The sequence below is a fragment of the Polyodon spathula genome, chromosome 25 (genome assembly GCF_017654505.1).
Source record: "Polyodon spathula isolate WHYD16114869_AA chromosome 25, ASM1765450v1, whole genome shotgun sequence".
In the NCBI taxonomy this organism is placed as follows: domain Eukaryota; kingdom Metazoa; phylum Chordata; class Actinopteri; order Acipenseriformes; family Polyodontidae; genus Polyodon; species Polyodon spathula.
The window spans coordinates 20,367,077-20,385,315 of NC_054558.1; the positions used below are offsets into that span (position 1 = coordinate 20,367,077).

Consider the following 18,239-nt stretch of genomic DNA (forward strand, 5'->3'; position numbering starts at 1 on the left):
ACGCCTGTTTGCTTTACGGGGGTTAGAGGAGAAAGACGAAACAAACGCACGCTTAAGACGAGTTCAGGGTTACGCTATTCTTTATGACGAGATACGGAAAAATATTTCGCTGATTATAGCGATGTACGTGATCGGGGCGTAAATGGCGTAGATATTTGGGTTCTTGCAACGAACTAAAATGGGGAGTTGAATGTGTTAAGTTAAACTATAGATCTTAGAAACAAATTAGACAGAAAGTGTAATATAAGACGTCCTTAATCGTACTTTGAATGAATTTTGGTTGAATTATGTTCTCTTAAGGAAACATTTTTTATTAGTATTTGATTTTGCACACGCCCCCCTGTAAAAATCATTGGTTCTGCCCATGTTTTGGAAGGAAGAATTTTGTTACGCATGGGTGTTTTTAGTAATAATTAAAACGTACAAACAAAAAAAAAAGATGTATTTAATGGAAAGTAAATCATACCATCTCTTACGTAAATTATCAACCTAAGCACAATCTCGAATTTATTTGGTAAGAAAAACATTTTTCACACTAATAAGAACACCCCTTTGTAAGAAAATAGTCCATGCCTGCAACCTGCCACTTCCTTGTTTGAAATAAAAGTTTATTTGCAAAGTTTAGTGCTGCATTGTTTTTGTAAGTTTCTTTAACTTCTCAAGGAAGCTGGTTGGGTTATTAAGTATATTTTCTTAACTTGGGTTCGTTTCGGGTTATTAGTTGATGCTGATCCTGGGAAAAGACAGTTTCAAAGAATGTGTTCCTCAGATTTCAAGAGCAAGTTTCCTCTTCATGCCATGGTCTGGGAAAACGACTACAGAAATTTGGAAAAACAGTTAGGGAAGGTATGTTTACTTGGATGTTTATTTCACTTGCGAAGTTGTGTCTTTTTTAATTGTTTGTGTTTACTGTTTACCTTCCGTATTTCTTTATGCACCATTAACGACGCCGACACAAACACGCGTGCAGTAAAATACTTTTCAATGAATGCTGTTCTTGCTAGACTTTGTAAATCAAACGCAAATCGCAACTGGTGTGCGAGCTGTTTGTACTCGGACTGCTCGTTTAACCGGAAGGATCAACGCACGACAGTGTAAGAAAGTGATTGTATTAAAAGTATGTTTCAGGGTTTCATTCTCTTGAACCAGCATGGTCAATCACGCTTTGAATTTGTGTTCGGGTTACTGGCTGTAATGTCATGACAGAGACCCGAGTATCAAACGGTAATTGATTTTCTATTGTGCCTTCGTGCCAGTGTGATTTTTACTGGCACTGAGGCAGCTGATTGCGTCGCTGCCAGTAGTTAAACAAAAAAACCCCTTAATATAACCCGCCCATTTCACTTTCTCTAGTCAATAAAGTATAAGCATTTCTCTTTTTAAAGCCTCGATGTTAAATTACTGTCACTATTTTTGGGGGGCTTCCCCAATAAGACTGCTGCCAGTAGATTTTATACTGGTTCTAATCATTCTGAAAATTTAAAGGGATATTTGATACTACAGTAGTCTTCCAAAGTCCACACTGTGCGTTCTGTCATAATAAACGAAATACATTAAACAATTCTATCCTGTCTGTTTCTTACATGCAAATAACTTGTTTTTACAGCTCAAGATTATAGCATGTATTTTCACTGATGACTAATATGCTTTTTTTGCAATTTTATGATTTGTTTTGTAAAATAAATGTGTTGTCACTATGGGTGGTAGAAACAGAAGTGTTGACTTTCAGAAACTATTGGTGTAACATATTTTTTCTAGGTCAAAATCCCATTTTAAAATCCAGAGAAATCAATTTAAAAATCTATGCATGTGTAATTCAGCCCGGATCATGTAGCTAATATTGCACAACAGCTATTTTATAATGCAATCAGTTCCCCTACTGGGTGCTACCTCCAGGATCAGTTTCCCAAATATCCCATCATTGATCACAATAGAAATAGAGGTGAAATGCCATAACACCAGATCGCAGATCAAATTTCCATTCTTTATTATTTAAAAAGAGCAAAGTTAATCCACCCCAACACCATCCAAGTGTTAAAATGGTCGCTGCTGTGTCTCCCGATACAGCACGATATAGAGGAGGTTGACCCACGGGGTCGGACGCCCCTGCACCTTGCTGTGTCCTTGGGGCATTTGGAGTCAGTCAGGGTCCTTCTGAGACACAGCGCGGAGGTAACCAAAGAGAACGCCAAAGGATGGACAGGTGAGTGGAACGCAGAGTTTTAACAGGCTTGCTCTCGTAACAGCTTGGTTCAGCAACTAGTTGTGCAACTGCTTAGAAATAGTCACAGCAATGTCTAATCTGGTTAACTGAAACAAGCTGAGCTTCAATATCTTGTAGGGGCTGGCCCAGCTGTAGAGTGTTAACACAGTAAAACCCAGGGAAGCTGGCATCAAGGGCAAATAGCCAACTTGCAGCATACCATTGTGGTGCTTGGAAGGACACACTTGTAGTTGATGGAGTTAACTGGTTAATTAAGCTCCAAGCATTCAGTGCTAATCAGGCTTCTGCCACATATAGATACGCACTGTGCACCCCCACCAGTGTTCCTCCCTCCTGCCCATGCCAGCGGCTTGTTTGAGTTTGTAAGAAATTGCAAGAGCCCCGTTGTCATTGTGGTTTTGTCACGTTCCCCTTTTACTGATGGATGCAGCAACTGCACTGTATGCATGCGCGTCACTGTAATTTCTCATGCATTTCATGAAAGATGTGGGTATTTGCCTGCTAGAAGGTGGACGCAGTGCCAGACAGAGTGATTAACTGCATTGTCTGTGCAGTGCTGCAGGAGGCGGTGAGCACTGGGGACCCAGAGATGGTGCAGCTGGTTCTGCAGAGACGGGACTACCTCAAAGCATCAACCGCCCTTGGAGGGGTGCCAGAACTGTTGTGCAAGATCCGAGAGGTACCTCAACCTCAGCATTGCGTTATGTTCCATGTTTCCAGGCTTGGTAGAGACTACAGTTGAATGCCCATCCCTTTTTAAAATGAATGGCTACTAATAAGTACCGATGCCGCACCAGACGACCTTTTTATTGTGCCTGGGCAGGCCCCCCCCAAGTCGTTTCTCCAGCATACTGACATGATGTTTTTTGTTTTTAGTCTCCAGATTTCTACATGGAAATGAAGTGGGAGTTCACAAGTTGGAGTAAGTAATTTTTCTTACAAGAGTACAACATTCCTCCAATATTAACAGGTTCCTGCTATTTTAACTGTCCCTCTTCTGGGTCTCCACGATCCCTTAGAAACAGCAGCTCCACAATTCCCTCCACTCAATTCCCAGCATTCAGTGGGGTGGTGTATTTTGGTTCTCATTTTGCTGTTCTTGTAAAGACTCTTGGTCCTGGGAAGTATAGGGGAAGCAGTCGTCTGTTAGATTTTTTATCACGCTGTTGTTTTGCGTTCCTCTCTGCCAGTCCCCCTGGTCTCCCGGGTGTGCCCCAGTGACGTGTGTCGGATCTGGAAGAAGGGCGCTAGCCTGCGGGTGGATGCCACCCTGCTGGCATTTGAGAACATGAGCTGGATCAGGGGCCGACGCAGCTACATTTTCAGAGGGGACGGTGAGTACTGTCAGAGCGGGAACAAGTTTTCTCCTGTCCTACACCTGGAATACACATTTTGATGCTCTGTCCTAAATTTTGAGCATATAATGACTCCTCAAGGTACAGTGTAATCAGTACAACGGTTCTATATACAGATTTATATGTAATCTGTCCAAGATCACTTTCCATTTACATTTTTTGTTACCTTTTACTTTTATTTTTTTCACAACGCACAGTGCAACCCAGTGGGTAAATGATGTAAATGCAGCAAATATTTGCAAGGGAAATGCAAAGCTAAAAGCTCTCCAGTTTACCTTTATTTTGAATGATGCTGTTTCTCTCCTCCCTCTCAGATAATTGTGCCGAGCTGATGGAGGTGAATCACGACGAGGAGGTCGTGGACACTGAGCGCTTCGATATCTCCCGGGAGATGGAGGACGTCACACTGGACTCCATGCAGCCCGCAGAGCAGGAAGTGGCCAAGCGGCTGACCACGCCCATTGTTAACACGTACCTGGACACACGGCACATTGCCTTCGAGAGGCAAGGCTCCTCTCCTTCAGAACCGTGCAGGATGAGTGGTCTAGTGGTTAGAGCTGAGGGATAGGGAGGCAGAAGGGCATAGTGGCTAGAGCTGAGTGTTAGGGAGCTCTCTGATAATTTCCCAGATTGTTCTGTAAACTGCAGCCTTATGTTGAACTAAATAGACTTTCTTTTTTTTTTTTTTTATATATAGAAATAAGTCAGGGATATGGGGCTGGAGGAGTGACAAAACGGAGACTATCAATGGATTCGAAGCCAAGGTAAGCAACTGATTTTACTGGTTATTACAGTCGGGTAAGCATTGCCCCCTTACTAATCAAAATAGGTTTTTACAGCTTGGCTGTTTTAGTAGTCTTCTAATTGCTAACGAGCCGTGTCGCTGTACTGGAAAGTGAAGTGTACTGCTTCCTATAAAGAAGCCATGCTGTGCAATGCAGAAGGACACGTGGGTCCCTAACTTAGCACTTCATTGACAAATTTTCTACCTCTGCTGTGGAATCTGGCATCTTAAGCGTGGCATCTGCTATCCCACATTGCTGGACTGGCTCCCCTGTCAGTATCTCAGGGTGCATGCGAAGGACCGCTCACTCCCTTTTATTTTGTAAATGTGCCTCTTGTCACAGGTGTTCACAGTGAACAACGTCAACGTGGTGATTCGGACAAGGACAGAGCACCTCACTGAGGAGGAGAAGGCAAGGATCAAAGGTAAGCAGTGACCATTCACAGCATGATAGAACCTGCTTGCCTCCTTGTCAAGGGGGTCTATTTTAATCATCTGCACTGTGGTGGTATTTAAATCATCTGCTATTTAATTGAATAGGATGCACAGGAATACACAAGAGGTATGCAACTCAATTTTAAATCATTTTAAATAACACTTCCCATTCAACATATCATTTTGGGATTTTTTTTTTTTTTGTGTAACTGCACCAATTTAAAAGGAAAGTGAACGGCAAGTGTACTATACGCCTCCCCAGCTGTGATTTTACTAGTTTGACATGTTGTCTTTTTCCTTGTTCTGTAGACGAGAGGAACCTTCTGGAGTCTCTTTTGGGCACAGTGGAGCAGCATGTTAGCGCACAAGGGGTAAGGCAAGCAAACAAGACTGCAGGATCTGCACTGCTGAAGGAAGCATCAGGGAAGACACACTGAAACCCTTTCATGCATGCAGTATTGAAAATATAGATCAACAGATAGTTTTGGACACAGTTTTTGGGGGGAGGCATCCTCATATGAAGTCATCAGGCATTTCCATATTTCCCCATATAAAGATTAGAATAATTTTTTTTGTATCTGTCCCAGTATGAGGTTGCCATGCAAGAAAGGGTGAAAGACCAAACTGAAAGCAAAACCTTTTTTTTAAGATATTGTACAGATTAGAGTAATTGAAATAACATAGATCTTCTGTGAAAGTCAGGAAAGTGCCAAGAATTAAGTTGGGGATTAAAAAAAAAAAGGCAGGCGCACCATAGAAAATAAAGAATTTGATAGCTAAAATCTGTCTCACACTTTTTGTACACGAAAATACAGGTGCATTAAATATTCTGGTTTAGAACATAAGAACATAAGAAAGTTTACAAACGAGAGGAGGCCATTCGGCCCATCTTGCTCGTTTGGTTGTTAGTAGCTTATTGATCCCAAAATCTCATCAAGCAGCTTCTTGAAAGATCCCAGGGTGTCAGCTTCAACAACATTACTGGGGAGTTGATTCCAGACCCTCACAATTCTCTGTGTAAAAAAGTGTCTCCTATTTTCTGTTCTGAATGCCCCTTTTTCTAAACTCCATTTGTGACCCCTGGTCCTTGTTTCTTTTTTCAGGCTGAAAAAGTCCCTTGCGTCGACACTGTCAATACCTTTTAGAATTTTGAATGCTTGAATTAGGTCGCCACGTAGTCTTCTTTGTTCAAGACTGAACAGATTCAATTCTTTTAGCCTGTCTGCATATGACATGCCTTTTAAGCCCGGAATAATTCTGGTCGCTCTTCTTTGCACTCTTTCTAGAGCAGCAATATCTTTTTTATAGCGAGGTGACCAGAACTGCACACAATATTCAAGATGAGGTCTTACAAGTGCATTGTACAGTTTTAACATTACTTCCCTTGATTTAAATTCAACACTTTTCACAATGTATCCGAGTATCTTGTTAGCCTTTTTTATAGCTTCCCCACATTGCCTAGATGAAGACATTTCTGAGTCAACAAAAACTCCTAGGTCTTTTTCATAGATTCCTTCTCCAATTTCAATATCTCCCATATGATATTTATAATGTACATTTTTATTTCCTGCGTGCAGTACCTTACACTTTTCTCTATTAAATGTCATTTGCCATGTGTCTGCCCAGTTCTGAATCTTGTCTAGATCATTTTGAATGACCTTTGTCTCTGTTTGCTTGAAAGGACCTCACCATGGAATTCGCAACAGCAACCAATCCCACGGCTATAACCCCTGAGGAATATTTCAACCCTGACTTTGATCTCCAGGACCGAGACATCGGGCGGCCCATCGAGCTTACCATCAGAACTCAAAAGTAAGACGGACGCATCCAGTTACAATAGGACAGTAGGACTGCATTGTGGGGAGAGAGCCGTGCCATTATGCCACCCAAACCCAGTTGTGTTCATAGGATTATAAACTATCATAAAGTACAGAGTATGTCTCCATTCTAGAAATAAGTGAGGAGAACCGATGGTGAATCGGGGTATCTTCTGGAGTGGAGAGGCCAGCTTATCAACATTGGGCGACAGGGCATGTCCTCTACATAAACGTATGGGGCAGAAAAGTCTGTCAACTTTTCTGAAGTGTGTGTTTCCATAAATCTTCAGTAATGATTGTGCAGAACGGCTCAGAAATGAGGATGCAAAGTAAAGCTTAGTGAAAGCTGCAGTGGCCCACCATGACTCTTGCCTGACTCTTTCTACATTCTGTACATATGCAGCTTTAGAAAACGTGCTCTGTTTGCTTACCAGTTTGTGTACATTGGCTAAAGTAGTTTTACCCGCAGTTACACAAGATTTCTCTCTCGTCAATGAATTGTGGCTGCTCAGTGACCTGTGTGGGGCTCTGTCTCTCTGAAGCGCTGTTGTTCTTGCAGGTTCAAAGCCACCCTGTGGATGAGCGAGGAGCACCCCCTGTCTCTGGTGGAACAGGTGACCCCGATCATCGACCTGATGGCTCGGACCAGCTCTCACTTTGCCCGCCTGAAGGACTTCGTAACCCTGAAATTCCCGCCGGGCTTCCCAGTCAAGATCGGTACAGCCGAGATACTTGCACTGGATGAGGCCATCTCTATAGATGGTCTCCATGTTTAGAAAAAACAGCTACTACAGTCTGTAAAGGCTTGTCTACACAGGTTGCATGTAACATTCCTTCCCATGTAAACATTCCAGTGCTGTAGTCTGATTGATAGCAGTTTGCTGTGACAGCCATCTAAAACTAGTTATGCATAATAATAATAATAATAATAATAATAATAATAATGTGCATGTTGCTGAAAGTTGAGTTGCAGGCTGGTTTGCATCATGTAGACAGGATTTTATAAAGCAGGAATCTGTTGTCACTCCTGCGTGCTCTCTCTAGAGATCCCGCTCTTCCACGTCTTGAGCGCTCGGATCACGTTTGGGAATGTGAACAAATGCAGCACCGGAGAGCCGTCTGAATCCAAGCCTTCCACTCCATCCCCAACCGAGGCCCAGGAAGAGGGAGACTCTGCAGGTAGGGACAGGCTGTGCTGTGAGTCCCTGTGCACAGCTGACCCTGAGATACTCTGTACTGTTCAGGGACCTGTTGGTGTATCTCTTGTGGGACACTTCACAAGGCCGATCCTGTGAATGAAGGTTCAGAGTTCAGAAGCTGATATGAAGTGTGGGTTTATCATGAATTGCCTCACTGCAGTTCAGTTTCTCAGAATTGGAATTGCTCGTTTTTTGTCTTCCAGCTCCGGCTAGCTCTGTGTTCCAGGTGTGCCCCACTGTGTTTGAGGTGCCAGCGCGGTACCGCCGGCGGGGGGGCAGCAGGGCAGTGCCCGTCCCAAACCACGATGAGGAGCTGCTGCAGTACGCCATCCAGCAGAGTCTACTGGACTCGAGCAACGCAGCAGCAGGCCAGGTAAGCCTCTGCAGTTACATAGTGAGAAGTGTGTCGTACAAACCAATGAAACCAGCTTGAGCTGTAAAGAGGAATGAGCTGACATTATAAAGCTTAGCGCAAGGGAGAATTAACTTGATTCAAAGTCTTTAAAATCCTAAAAGGACTTGACCAAGTTAACCCCAACTAATACTCTAAGGACACAGAGGCCCCTTTCGGAAGTGGAGACAGCCTTGGGGGCAAAGGGTAGAAGACAGCATTCTGCTGAGGATGTGGAATGAATTACCTAGACATGTTGATGCTGAACCATTGGGATCCTTTAAGAGATGACTTGACAAGGTTGTGAGTTCAACCAGCTACTGGGAACTGGACGAGCACTGATGGGTCATGTGACCTCCTCTCTGTTCTACATTTTCTTATATGCTTACTGATTTTAACTGCAATGCAACAGTATATACAGAATGTATTAAGTGACCATGGGGTTATGACACTGTGTAAACACGCCACCCCTGGTTCCCTAGGAGACCTCCTGGGGTGATACGAATGGGACGCTGTCACAGACGACGTTCAACAGCCAGTATGAAAGGTAGGAACACCATCAAGTCTTGCTGTTGTTCTCCAGTACAGCAGCAGCACTAGTGCAGTAGGATTCCATTGGTTCTGTGTTGTTCATTGTTCCAGGACAGTCCAGGAGAGCCGGCTGACGGACCTGCCAGCACCCAATTCCGTGTCGGAGCTGAAACACGCCATGGAGCTGTCGGCACGCGCCCAAGAGGAGGAGGAGAGGATGAGGAAGGAGGAAGAGGAGGAGCTGGAGAGAATCTTGCTGCTGTCACTAACTGAGAAATAGAGAGAGAGCGAAAGGGAAAGAGAAGTGTTTGCAATCCTAGGCTACCTCCTGACTTCTGCAACAGAGGAGCAGCAGTTTATTCCAGCGTCTTTTTGCCCCCTAAAAGACAAACACAACTCGCAGTTAGCTCCTCGGCGGTAATGCTTTGGAACTTTTTTAAAATGTTTTTTTAAAGAATTTTTTTTAGAATCGTAATTTAAAGACTTAAGCAGTGCATTGAACCATAATAGGAACGTACAATTTTTTTATCTCTGTTTCTTAGCTAATACTTTTCTGCGCAGTCTCTTGGTATTACTACTGTGGAACTAAACCCTTTCTTTAAAGAGCAACTTGGAGGAAATGTAGCTCTCAGGTTAGCATTCTAGAACACCAGAGGCAGTGTGACAAAGGACTGGGAAGCAGTTTGACAGAGGGGTTGTAGAGTCACTAAGTGATGAGCGTAAGGATTCATAATTATCCCTCTGTCCTTGATTGTCCAGGAAAACTTTGTACAGTCAGGTATCTCAGGCAAGCTCATTTCCAAACAAAAATCTAGATCTATGTTTGGTTAACGTAATCATTCCCAAGCTTGTAATTCTAGAAAATTAAAGTTTCTGCCACTAGATGGCAGTGCAGTGCTCAGGCATTATAAATAAGGAAAAAGTATTTTGAAGTAAAAGCCAGTAGCCTCCATTTCTGCCAAGTGACTGAAGTGAGCAATAAGAACTTTTAAAAGTATTGTTATTATTATTAGCAATTAAAAAAAAATTCTGATTGGTTCTGTTCTCAATCTTAGAGCTGTTCACCCCCCACTACCCAGTAGAGGGGGGCTGGAAGGGCTGAAGGGTCCTGGGGCAGCAGTAAAATCCAGATCAGGACCTCATAGCTTAACTTTGATATGATTATTGTGTTGCTTCTGTTTTATAATTTAAAGTGTGCGTCACGTTTTAACGTTGGCCTTTGGAGAATCGTATATTTGTGTGCTGCACTTCCCTTTTTTAAGGTTGTGGGAATGACACACGAGAGAGACTCCTTGTAGGCTGTGTCTGAGTGCCGGTTTGTGACGTTGAGACGGTCATGTTCACTCCTTGTAAAGCCCACGGGAGTAATGGTGCCCTTGCTTGTTCATGACCTCTTAAACATGTCATTTAATACATGTACATCCTGCACACTGCATAACCAAACTAACCAAAGTAATTAGTGTAACACCACTCAATATTACAGTGACACATAAAAGCACTGTCACAACGCCAGTCTGGTATTCTGAAAACACATCACGTCTGCAGCTGTTTTACTTCTCATGCCAGGAAGCCTTGCCAGGGCTATGTAGTGGTTCACAGAATGCCAACAAGGTGGTGCTTGACCATTTTAATTGTTCGGCTGATTAGAACTGATTCACGGAATCAGCCTTGAACCAGCCAAAGATGCCATTTTCAGAGGAAAAAACAAATGTGAAAACTATTAGACTTGTGGAGCAGTTGATTTTAACCATGGGCATCCTATAGAGTGAAAACGTCATGCGGTCTGATTTTGACAACAGAAGAAGACGCCCACTCTTTGTTTCTTTACTGCTCTTTCTTGCTTGATAAACCACACAACCCAGTGAAAACAGCTTTGAACTGAAAATTAGGGTTCAGGTCCTTCTAAGCCAAAAATCAATGAGGTCCACAAGCACACACATTCCTGTTAAAGAAAGAGCAGTCAAGTCTGCACGGGTGCAAATCTGCTTTTTTATTTTTCAACCCTTTTATATTTCTCCATTTGTATACGTTTTGGTTTTCAGATGCCAGTTATACCCTCAAAATACCCTTTGTTTTCAAAAAAGGGGGGAAAAAAGCACTTTATTTCATTTTTTCTCTACCTTTTTCTACATTTCTTGGCAGTATGTTTCCTAAAAGCACACTGATATTGTCTTTAAGAAATTAAATGTATTCTATTTTCATATTGTCTGATTGTGTGATTTATTAACACATGAAAAAACAATCTAAGAAGTTTTTCTTATTTACGTTACGTTCTTGTTCAAATGAACCAGCAGGTGGCAGTGTTTTCTTACGGCCCTATTTTATACAGTAAAGGCATAGTTTGTAGCGAACATCTTTGTACAAATAGCCTGTCCCTCTCTTGCTTATACTTTGTATGCCCCTGGCATTCTTGACTTGTATTGGGGAATATATAACAGCTGCATCTTCCTGTTGCATGCCACTCTGTCACAATGGGCTCTATAGGGTTTGCACTTTATTGAGGATTACTAAACCGAGTTGTATGGAAACCATATCGATATATTACTGTGAATGTTTGCAACCCAGTACTGTGTGGGAGACCTTAGCCCTAATTCCTGCTGTAATTGAGTTCCCTGTGATTAGCAGTCACTGCTCTCCAGAAACGGATCAGAATCGCAGTAATTGTAAACTGTGGAGGCGTTTGATACAGTGTGATGGTGATACAGGCAAATCTGACACTCCCAACTAAACCTTTTCTATGGGAATGTACAGGAGGCTTTTATACTTGCTTCATTCTTCACCCAATTCTATAAATGACATTTTAACATAAATCCCAATAAATGCACAGTACACCCACTTAGGAAATACATAAGAGGCATCGTAGGGAACATCATATATTATTGTGTTAAATAGGGTGGCCACACCATGTTGATTATCTAGAATTTGACCCTCTGCTCCAGGAACGTCACACCTGAACGAAACAGAGAGACGACCAATGAACAATTATGCTGATGATATAATGCATATTATAAGCACAGTCTGCTTTGTAATTGATAATCTGTAGGCAGGTACAGTGGGTGCCTCCATCTGCTATTAAAAATAAATACATAAAAATAAGCCTGGTAGATTGATCTTTAATTTTATGGGCATTTTAACCAGGGTTGATCAGTAGAAACCCACTGGGGTGCCTGTCTAAACAGCTCGCTAGGACATGACTAGGTTAGCTACTGTGCTTGGTTAGAAAATTAGGCATGCTAATAAATATATGGTCATGCTAATAGATACAGCTTTACAGTATTTTCCTTTTAAAAAGAAGAAAAGGAAGAATTGTTACTATCGGTATAGAAATAATTTGACATTTCTATATTAAAGGCAATGGAATTTGCACAGGAGTTTTATTTTTATTTTTTTTTATTTATTTATTGTACCTTTAATTTGACATCTGCAACCCCGCATAGACAGACAGGTTCCAATCCCCAGGGACATTTAAATGACATTTGTTAGTGTGTTTGAAGCCTAAAGCTCTGTGTCGAAATGTTTGAAGTGTGTTTGTAGCAGAACGGTAGCCCTCTCAAACTTCGTTCTTCTTTTTTACTTTAAACAGTCTTTGAGGTGAATACTTCAGTCTTTCAGTTACAAACTTATTTTATTATCGCAACACTAAAAACATGCTTTGTGTTAAACCAGATCAGGCAAACTGAACAAGCTAGCATTGAGGATGCTGCCTGTGCCTGGAACAGCCTTATGAACTTTTTAAAATTTGTAATTATTTTACATTTTTATGTACTGATTTTATGATTATATATATACAGGAGGATTCATGAATAATGCACAAGAGTAAAAATGATTACAGAAAATATCTTTTCAGGTTCAGAAGTAGACATGCATGACCGAAATACAAAGTGTTTGAACGTATGGGCTTAATGACAATTTCCACTGATGCATGCACCCTGAAACTAGTCTATAAAATACAATCTCATCTTGTGCCACTATTAAACTAGGGCTGTGCCACCTCTGTCTGCAGTGCACAATCCAATGTGCACAACTAAAGACACCTGTAGGTAAGATGCTTTTTGTATAGCTGCTGTTTATAAATGAATTCATCAAACCTCCAATATCCCAGACCGGATAGAGGCAGTATGATTCCCAGTCTTCTAGTGCACCATACAATTTGGCTATTTATTTTTTACTAAAAATGTTTAATTGGGATAAACCACTTATTTTGTAATTAATGAGTTGTTTTTCTACTTTTTTTAAACAACAGTGCTAAATTTATAAAAAACAAAAAAAAACATCTGAATGCAGTTCTGAGAAGAGGCCAAAAGCTGCGAGAGAGCGGTCACGGAGTGGATTATTTTGGGTAGCCTTGAGTGCTGGAACACTCAAGCATGCTTGTTTCTATAGCTTAAAATCCGTATTCACTGCAAACCAAGACATTCACCAAGCTTCTTCTAAACATAGGAAACAATTTGAATACCCACGTTTAGAAAAGTACTTCAGATTGTTCAATTCACAGCTAACGGACAGCGTGCCAGCCAAGCACTCTGTTTCCATGGCTCTGGATTCTTTATCCTTTTCTTTCCTGATATTATTAGTGAATTTAGCGTCGGTGAAAGGTAACTAATTGACAGAGCTAATGAGCGATCTATAGGCAACTATCTTTCAAAAAGCAGACACGGCACAGCCTGCCACAAAGCCTGGCTTCCTCAAGCCGCAAACATACATGTATTCACAGACACGATGCTGGCTGTAGAAACTGCACAGCTGCATGCTAGAACACACACAAACACCTGGGACATGTGATCTGGACATGCTCCAGTAGAGAGATACCTCTCCTTGGAAGACACTTTGGTTCCTTTAAGAATCTGCTCCTGCCTGATTTATTAAAAACCAGTTTGCTCATCTATTGGCAGAACTGGCTGCTAATGGGTGTCTGGTTTCTAAACAATGGCCTTGATTTTTTATTTCATTTTTTTGATTGCCTTTTTAAAGGCCCGAGCTGTCTTATGGTTTCCAGCATTCCTGAGACCTGAAAATGAGTTTCAAGTGTTGGGTATTCATTGGGTGGCTTGAGATTTTTGGTGGCTCTTTGGGAGCAGTGCTAGGTAAGGGTGAATAATTAACCACACACAGAGACACGCAAATATCCTTTTAAGGTTAAATTGTTTGATGTCAAGAAGCCAGGAGAACTGCAATTCAAACTGAAGCTTTTACTTTGTATTTATTTCAGTACAGCTCATAATAGAAAGAAAAAAATGTAATGTTAAAATAAATAACAGGAATTATAACCGTTTGGGAATGCGAGACGGTTCACATATTTGTCACAATTAAAAAAGTAAAAGGTTAAAAAGGTTTTACAAAATAAACCTAGAAGAAAATATTTATATATATATAAATTAAAATTTAAGAAAGTGCCGTTCAAATGAAACCGAACAGATTTATAGCGAGCCTTTAACGAACAGTACCTACTAATAAATAATGAAGCTGCAATACTCCCTTGTCCAGCACTTTCCAAAAACAGCATCTTCATAAGGACAATGCTGCCCATATCACCTAGTGCATACGTCAACATTAAAAAAATAATATAAAAACAATACTAATTATTTGTAGTTTAGTGTCAACACAAATGCTACCAAGCAGGGTCTAGTTTCTGCATAAAAAAAAAACATACGATGGTCCACGAGGATCCTGATCCATCAGGCTTTTTTCAAACCAGGGACTCAACCAGTAGTCTCTGCCGAGAAACCATTCCGATCTACCCCCAGAGCACCTGAAGCTCCAAGTCACAAAATCACTTTACAGTTTCAAACATCTGTCCATAGGTGTTGTGTGAGCATGCTGCCTTTTGCTTGATGTGGGAAACTTTCAAGACAAACTGGGCCTGCAATAGTGAGTTTATACAACCAAACATTTCAGCATCAGCCATTTATGACCCACAATGGCGTGGTGATCCTAGAATCTTTTTTCCTCATTTTGGTGACATCACCTGACAAGTTTCAAGTACAGCAGCTAACTAAGGTTCGCTGTACGCCTTGGTCGCTGTTATCTACTGTTAAGACAGACATTGCTCTTGTGCACAGCTGTAGTTCAGCCAAGATCCATCAATGCAGGGCTCAGACTGACTCCACGGTGGTTCTGTGTTTGTGATCCATGCAGTATCTTCTTCTCTCTTTCTTAATAGCTGTCTGGAAGCTTTAGCTACAGAACGACTGGAGCAGTTCACACAGCTGCACTAACTTGCTTGGTTCTGCACACTCTGACATATCCCTGCTGCGGCCAGTGCAGGGTGAGATCAGTTTATCTAAGGGATATTTCTCCAGTTTATTTATCTTGGCTGCAACCCAGTGGAATGTATCCATGTGTGCTCTCAATAAAAGACGTGATTAAGAAAATCAATTACAAAATCCACTAGGGCATATTTAACATACTGTTTTACTTTTCCTAAAAGCCCCCTCCCAATAAATAAATAAATAAATAAATAAATATAAATAAATGATGATGCCTATGAACTTTTTACCGAGTTAAAGATGCACCGAAATCATAAACTGTTCCTGACAGATCATGATTTAATACTGGGTGTTCACTTCGCTGGTTCTACTGCATTTAAACAGTAAGTCTGTACAATGCAGGTAGTTAATTATGCTGAAAGAATAACTGCTCACACGAACAAACTTTTTAGCTGCGATTTCAATTACCTTGTCAATTGAGCTGGGCAGAGACAGTGGATAGTGGACGATTACTGTACATCTGCCGCAAAATACCGCAATACAAATTAAACAAATAAACTCTATGAAGATACATCTTGATAAGGAAAATTTTACACAAGGTTCCCTTCTTACTTGAAATCTTGTGAGTTCCAGTTTGTCTCATGAATGGCAACATAATTACAAAAAATAAAATAAAAAAGGCAACTAACTAACAGTTAAACGATTCAGACACCATCAGGTTAACATCCAAAACCAAATTCAGCAGTGCCTTTCGGAAATCCAGTGACATGACACAGACAAATCTCACATGATTAACACACAGCAGGGGGTGAACATGCTGGCAGGCTCTGCAGTTAGTGAGGAGTGGGTTTGTGTGGCTGGTGTGACTTGGCCGGGGTGGAAGAGAATGGCTCTGGTGTGCGTTTGTGAGTATTGAGTTAGCTTGCAGTTCTGGGGATTGAGCTAGTGAGGCTGGAGTGAGTTAGTGGGGGTACAGCAGGAGTGGAACCTGGGGATCCAGACCCCCTACGGTGTGGCTGTCGTGGCATTTCTGTGTCACTCTGCTCTGTTGGTTATCGCCGGTGGAGAGGTCTGTAAACACAGACTGCCATCACAATCACGACCACCAACAGCACACTGAGCACGCCGATCAGCAGAGCTGCAGGGAGGAGACACAGAGAGAGAGGGTTAGGAAACAATCCACAGCCTTCAACTGCGGCACTGTACATACAAAAAAAGAAATTCAGGCAAAGAAAGACTGCTTTAGGTGACCACAGCACAGCTGCTAGCAACCACACTGTCCACATACAGCACCCATCTCCTGACTCAGAATTATCTTGCAGCTCTGCTCCAGGTCTGTTGATGCAGTTGCGTGGCTGCTCAGATATAGCAGCCAAATTACTAATGAATAATGATCACCTGTCACCCCAAATCAAAACAGAGCCAGCCCATTGGTTTTTGGTGCTTTGCTGGGACTGCTGCAAAGAAATCTATTACCTTCCCAATACTTGTGCTTCTCTAGCAGTTATATTTTGTTTTGCTTTTTTGTTTGTTTGTTTTTTTGAGATTGGAATTTTATTTAATCGATGAGGAATATTTATACTTCGCCTCTTATCTCTGGAAGTGCTGCGCCAGGTAATCCATAATCTGTGGATAAAATTCAGCGCGATTTTAGCAAAGCTAATTATGCTGTTTAATACTGATCTTTACATGCACTCAATTTGAAGGCAGATTCAGAACTACCAAACAATATTTTCCTGTTCATGTCTGTTTTAAACATTGGATTATCTGACCTATTCATTCACATGCATGACATTCCCATAGCTTTTATATTTGAAATACACTTTCACAAAACCGTTTTAATGCGTTTTAATCTTGGTTGGTCCACTTTTGCCACTGTTAATCTGAACTGTTATTTTTCGTTTTGTATCAATCTAATAGGAGATGAAGGGTGGGGACGGACAGAAAATGTACATATGTGTATCTTACCTTCAGTTTCAGTCTAACCGCGATACATCTCTACATATGTGCTATTAACTAGATTCCCTGGCCAGTGTCCCAGCTGCTCACTTCAACCCCCGGATAAAGCAAGGGGCCTAGTTTTTGATTCTCCTTTCCTGAACAATTTCACAAATCTCTTACCCAGGTTCTGGTGTTGCCAAACCGCAAACGGGCGTTCACTGACCCGGGATTCTCCATTCTGACAGTTCGTTAAAGGAATAAAAGACAATAAAGACAACAGAAACCGAGAAAGTCCCGAATGCATAGCTGTAAACATTAGCGTCATGAAGGGTGACGATGAAGGGACGCTCGGTGGCTTTTGGGTCCTAAAGCCGTCCTCATATCTTTTGAATTTGAAGTTAGTTTGTTATTACCGTCACATAAAAGCACAATAATAAACCAAGTCCTATACAAAGCACCAATTTTAAGGGCTATTGATGACAGTAAGGATGTTTGTCCCTGCCTTAATCAAAACAACTGACTGTGTCTGGTTATTATCACACTATATGCGGCTGAGTCATTTTGGATTGTAAGTTTACCATTTCATTGTTTAATTTATCACTAAAACATCATTTAGCGCTTCTGTGAACTCTGCTATATCATGTAACGCACTGCCGTTAATGACTCCGTTTGTGTTCATTTCCTGAATGTATCCCGCATTTGAAAGCCTCCCGGCACCCAACCCCCTTTCATCCAGCCAGTCTGACTAGGCAGGGGGATTGAAGAGGCCAACATTAGGATAAAAAAGGGACAAAAACATGCTTACAAAAACCCTGATCCATTTATAAATAATTATTATTTTTTGTTGTTTTGGTTAGAATACAAAATAACAAATCAAGCAGAAATAAAATATATAAAACCCGCAGGAAACCTCAAACCATTTTAATTTTAGGATATAATTTCTGTTTATTGAACCTCGGGGGTCTATGTTTATGAGTTGAGATTTAAGTAAAATCCTATATATATATATATATATATATATATATATATATATATATATACATTATATATATATATATATATATATATATCAACGCAAGGAAAATTAAAGGACACTTGGAGCCCTATGATACGAATACTAACTCTATTGATATAATATATATATTATTATATATATATTTATATATATATATATATATATATATATATATATATATATCAATTCAAGCCAAGCGGAAATAAAGGAACTTCGGAGCCCCCAGTCTATACTTATGACTTGAGATTAAGATATATATATATATATATATATATATATATATATATATATATATATATATATATATATATATATATCAAGCGTTCCTTTAATTTCCTGTT

General features: G+C 40.9%; 1 protein-coding gene and 1 long non-coding RNA gene across 2 annotated transcripts; one reads left to right on the forward strand and one right to left on the reverse strand.

The window, feature by feature from the left end:
* The first annotated feature begins 397 nt into the window (after positions 1-397).
* On the forward strand, positions 398-10,681 carry LOC121299974 (ankyrin repeat domain-containing protein 13A-like). Its single transcript, XM_041228268.1, has 15 exons — positions 398-846; positions 2,068-2,203; positions 2,779-2,903; positions 3,101-3,146; positions 3,415-3,558; positions 3,894-4,083; positions 4,277-4,343; positions 4,707-4,788; positions 5,108-5,169; positions 6,480-6,610; positions 7,175-7,332; positions 7,660-7,794; positions 8,018-8,187; positions 8,688-8,752; positions 8,848-10,681. Exons 1-15 carry the CDS (start codon positions 757-759, stop codon positions 9,014-9,016), a joined length of 1,770 nt encoding a protein of 589 aa, XP_041084202.1. The 5' UTR covers positions 398-756; the 3' UTR covers positions 9,017-10,681.
* Positions 10,682-10,776: 95 nt separating this feature from the next.
* Positions 10,777-17,219, reverse strand: LOC121299975. Its single transcript, XR_005947488.1, has 2 exons — positions 17,064-17,219; positions 10,777-16,080 (listed from the first exon to the last, which is right to left on the reverse strand). It is a non-coding gene; the product is annotated as an uncharacterized LOC121299975 (long non-coding RNA).
* Between the last annotated feature and the right edge of the window lie 1,020 nt (positions 17,220-18,239).